The 1,649-nt window shown below is 43.7% G+C and overlaps 1 protein-coding gene across 1 annotated transcript; it reads left to right on the top strand.

The window, feature by feature from the left end:
- The first annotated feature begins 225 nt into the window (after nt 1-225).
- LOC131240995 (uncharacterized) lies at nt 226-1,316 on the top strand. The gene has a single exon (XM_058239591.1). It carries the CDS (start codon nt 420-422, stop codon nt 954-956), a length of 537 nt encoding a protein of 178 aa, XP_058095574.1. The 5' UTR covers nt 226-419; the 3' UTR covers nt 957-1,316.
- The last annotated feature ends 333 nt before the right edge of the window (nt 1,317-1,649 follow it).

The following is a 1,649-nucleotide window of genomic DNA, read 5'->3' on the forward strand; positions in this document are numbered from 1 at the left end:
GTGCCTGGGTAATCTACCCTAAAGCCCAGCTGTCCTCGTCCGCGCTTACTTGGGGCGGTCCCAATGATGGACTAACATGTGGGGTCCACCATCTTACTCACATTATTGAGATTAGGAAGGAGAGGGAGGGTGGGCCCGTGTATGATGAACCCCAAAAGCCCAAGTACAGAACAAGGTGCAATTATTCTAGCCATGGATTTCATCCTAAGCAATAGAAATTTTCGCACTACTTTAAAAGAGAAGAAAAGAAAAGAAAAGAAAAGTATAATAATAACATCATCTCTAAACCGGAGTTTTAGGTGAGAGAGAAAGGGTGTGGCCATTCTCTAAAGCTATCTTTAGCTATTCTTTTCTTTTTCTCTTTCTCTCTTTCTATAGAGAGTTAGAGAGAGAGAGAGAGAGAGAGGGAGAGAGAAGCCATGAAGGACACTATCAGATGCTGCATCTCCTGCATTCTTCCTTGCGGTGCTCTCGACGTGATCCGGATCGTCCACTCAAACGGACGTGTCGAGGAATTCAGCAAGACGATCCGAGCAGGCGAGATCATGAAGGCGAATCCAAAGCACGTCCTCCGGAAATCAACAACGTCCATTTCAGAAGATGGGATCGTTCCAAAGATTGTAATATTGCCTCCCGATGCCGAACTCCAACGCGGTAAGATCTATTTCCTCATGCCTGTGATTTCGCAGCCCGAGAAAGTACGTTCAACTCCTTCAACGAAGAAAAAGAAGAAAGAATCTGAGTACAACAACGTCAACAATCACCACCACAACAACAACAAGAGCAACAACAACAACGGAAACTCCATTGCAGTAACGAATCTCCTTATATCCGATCGGTACTTATCGGAGATTCTGTCTGAGAAGATATCGACTCAGAGGGACCGGAGACGGGGCCGAGTCGGCGTATGGCGGCCCCATTTGGAGAGCATTGAGGAGATCTCGACCGATCATTAGAACCGTTTATCTTGACTCTTTTTCTGACCTTTCATTTTTGGATGTTTTCCTCTGTGTACATATACATTAAAGAACATCACTGTTGCTTGTATTCTGTTTTCTGCTTTCGGAATTTTGGGTGTAGTCTTGGACGGTCCAGATCGGATATCGGGGAGGGAATTCGATGGAATTCGGCCCTCCGATGTCCGGATTCTCATTGTTTCAGGTCTTGTCTTGGTGATTTTTAGTTCGAAGCGGAATTTGGAGGGATGATTGTTTTGTAATTGGGGGAGGAGACTCTTATATTAGTGATGTCATTTTAGTAATAAAATCAAATGTAATAAATGAAATTACGATAATGCCCCTATTTCCAATTCAAAATGACCTTTTATTGCTGAAATCCATTTGTGTGTTTGCTGTTTGTAGGATTATGCCGATGAAATTGCATTCTCCGAATTAGTTTTTGCCTCTGTGGCCTCTCAGGATCAGCCAGTGGGGCCCACATGTTGAGTGATCCAACGATCGGAACCGTCCGTTTTGTGGTAGAGGAATTTAAAATTAGAATGTTTTCGTTCGACTCAAAAATCAACGGTTAGGATCATAAATGAATCTCTAGGATGGACCAATAGCTTATTTATGGTAGCATCGAAAATATGGACGGTTCAAATCATTGGACCGTCCCAGATGTGGGGCCAGTGGGAGGCAAAACGAATT

This window comes from Magnolia sinica, chromosome 3, assembly GCF_029962835.1.
Source record: "Magnolia sinica isolate HGM2019 chromosome 3, MsV1, whole genome shotgun sequence".
NCBI classification, from domain to species: domain Eukaryota; kingdom Viridiplantae; phylum Streptophyta; class Magnoliopsida; order Magnoliales; family Magnoliaceae; genus Magnolia; species Magnolia sinica.

Coding starts and splice junctions, on each gene's coding strand:
- LOC131240995 (XM_058239591.1), top strand. CDS start 420: ATGAAGGACACTATCAGATGCTGCATCTCCTGCATTCTTCCTTGCGGT.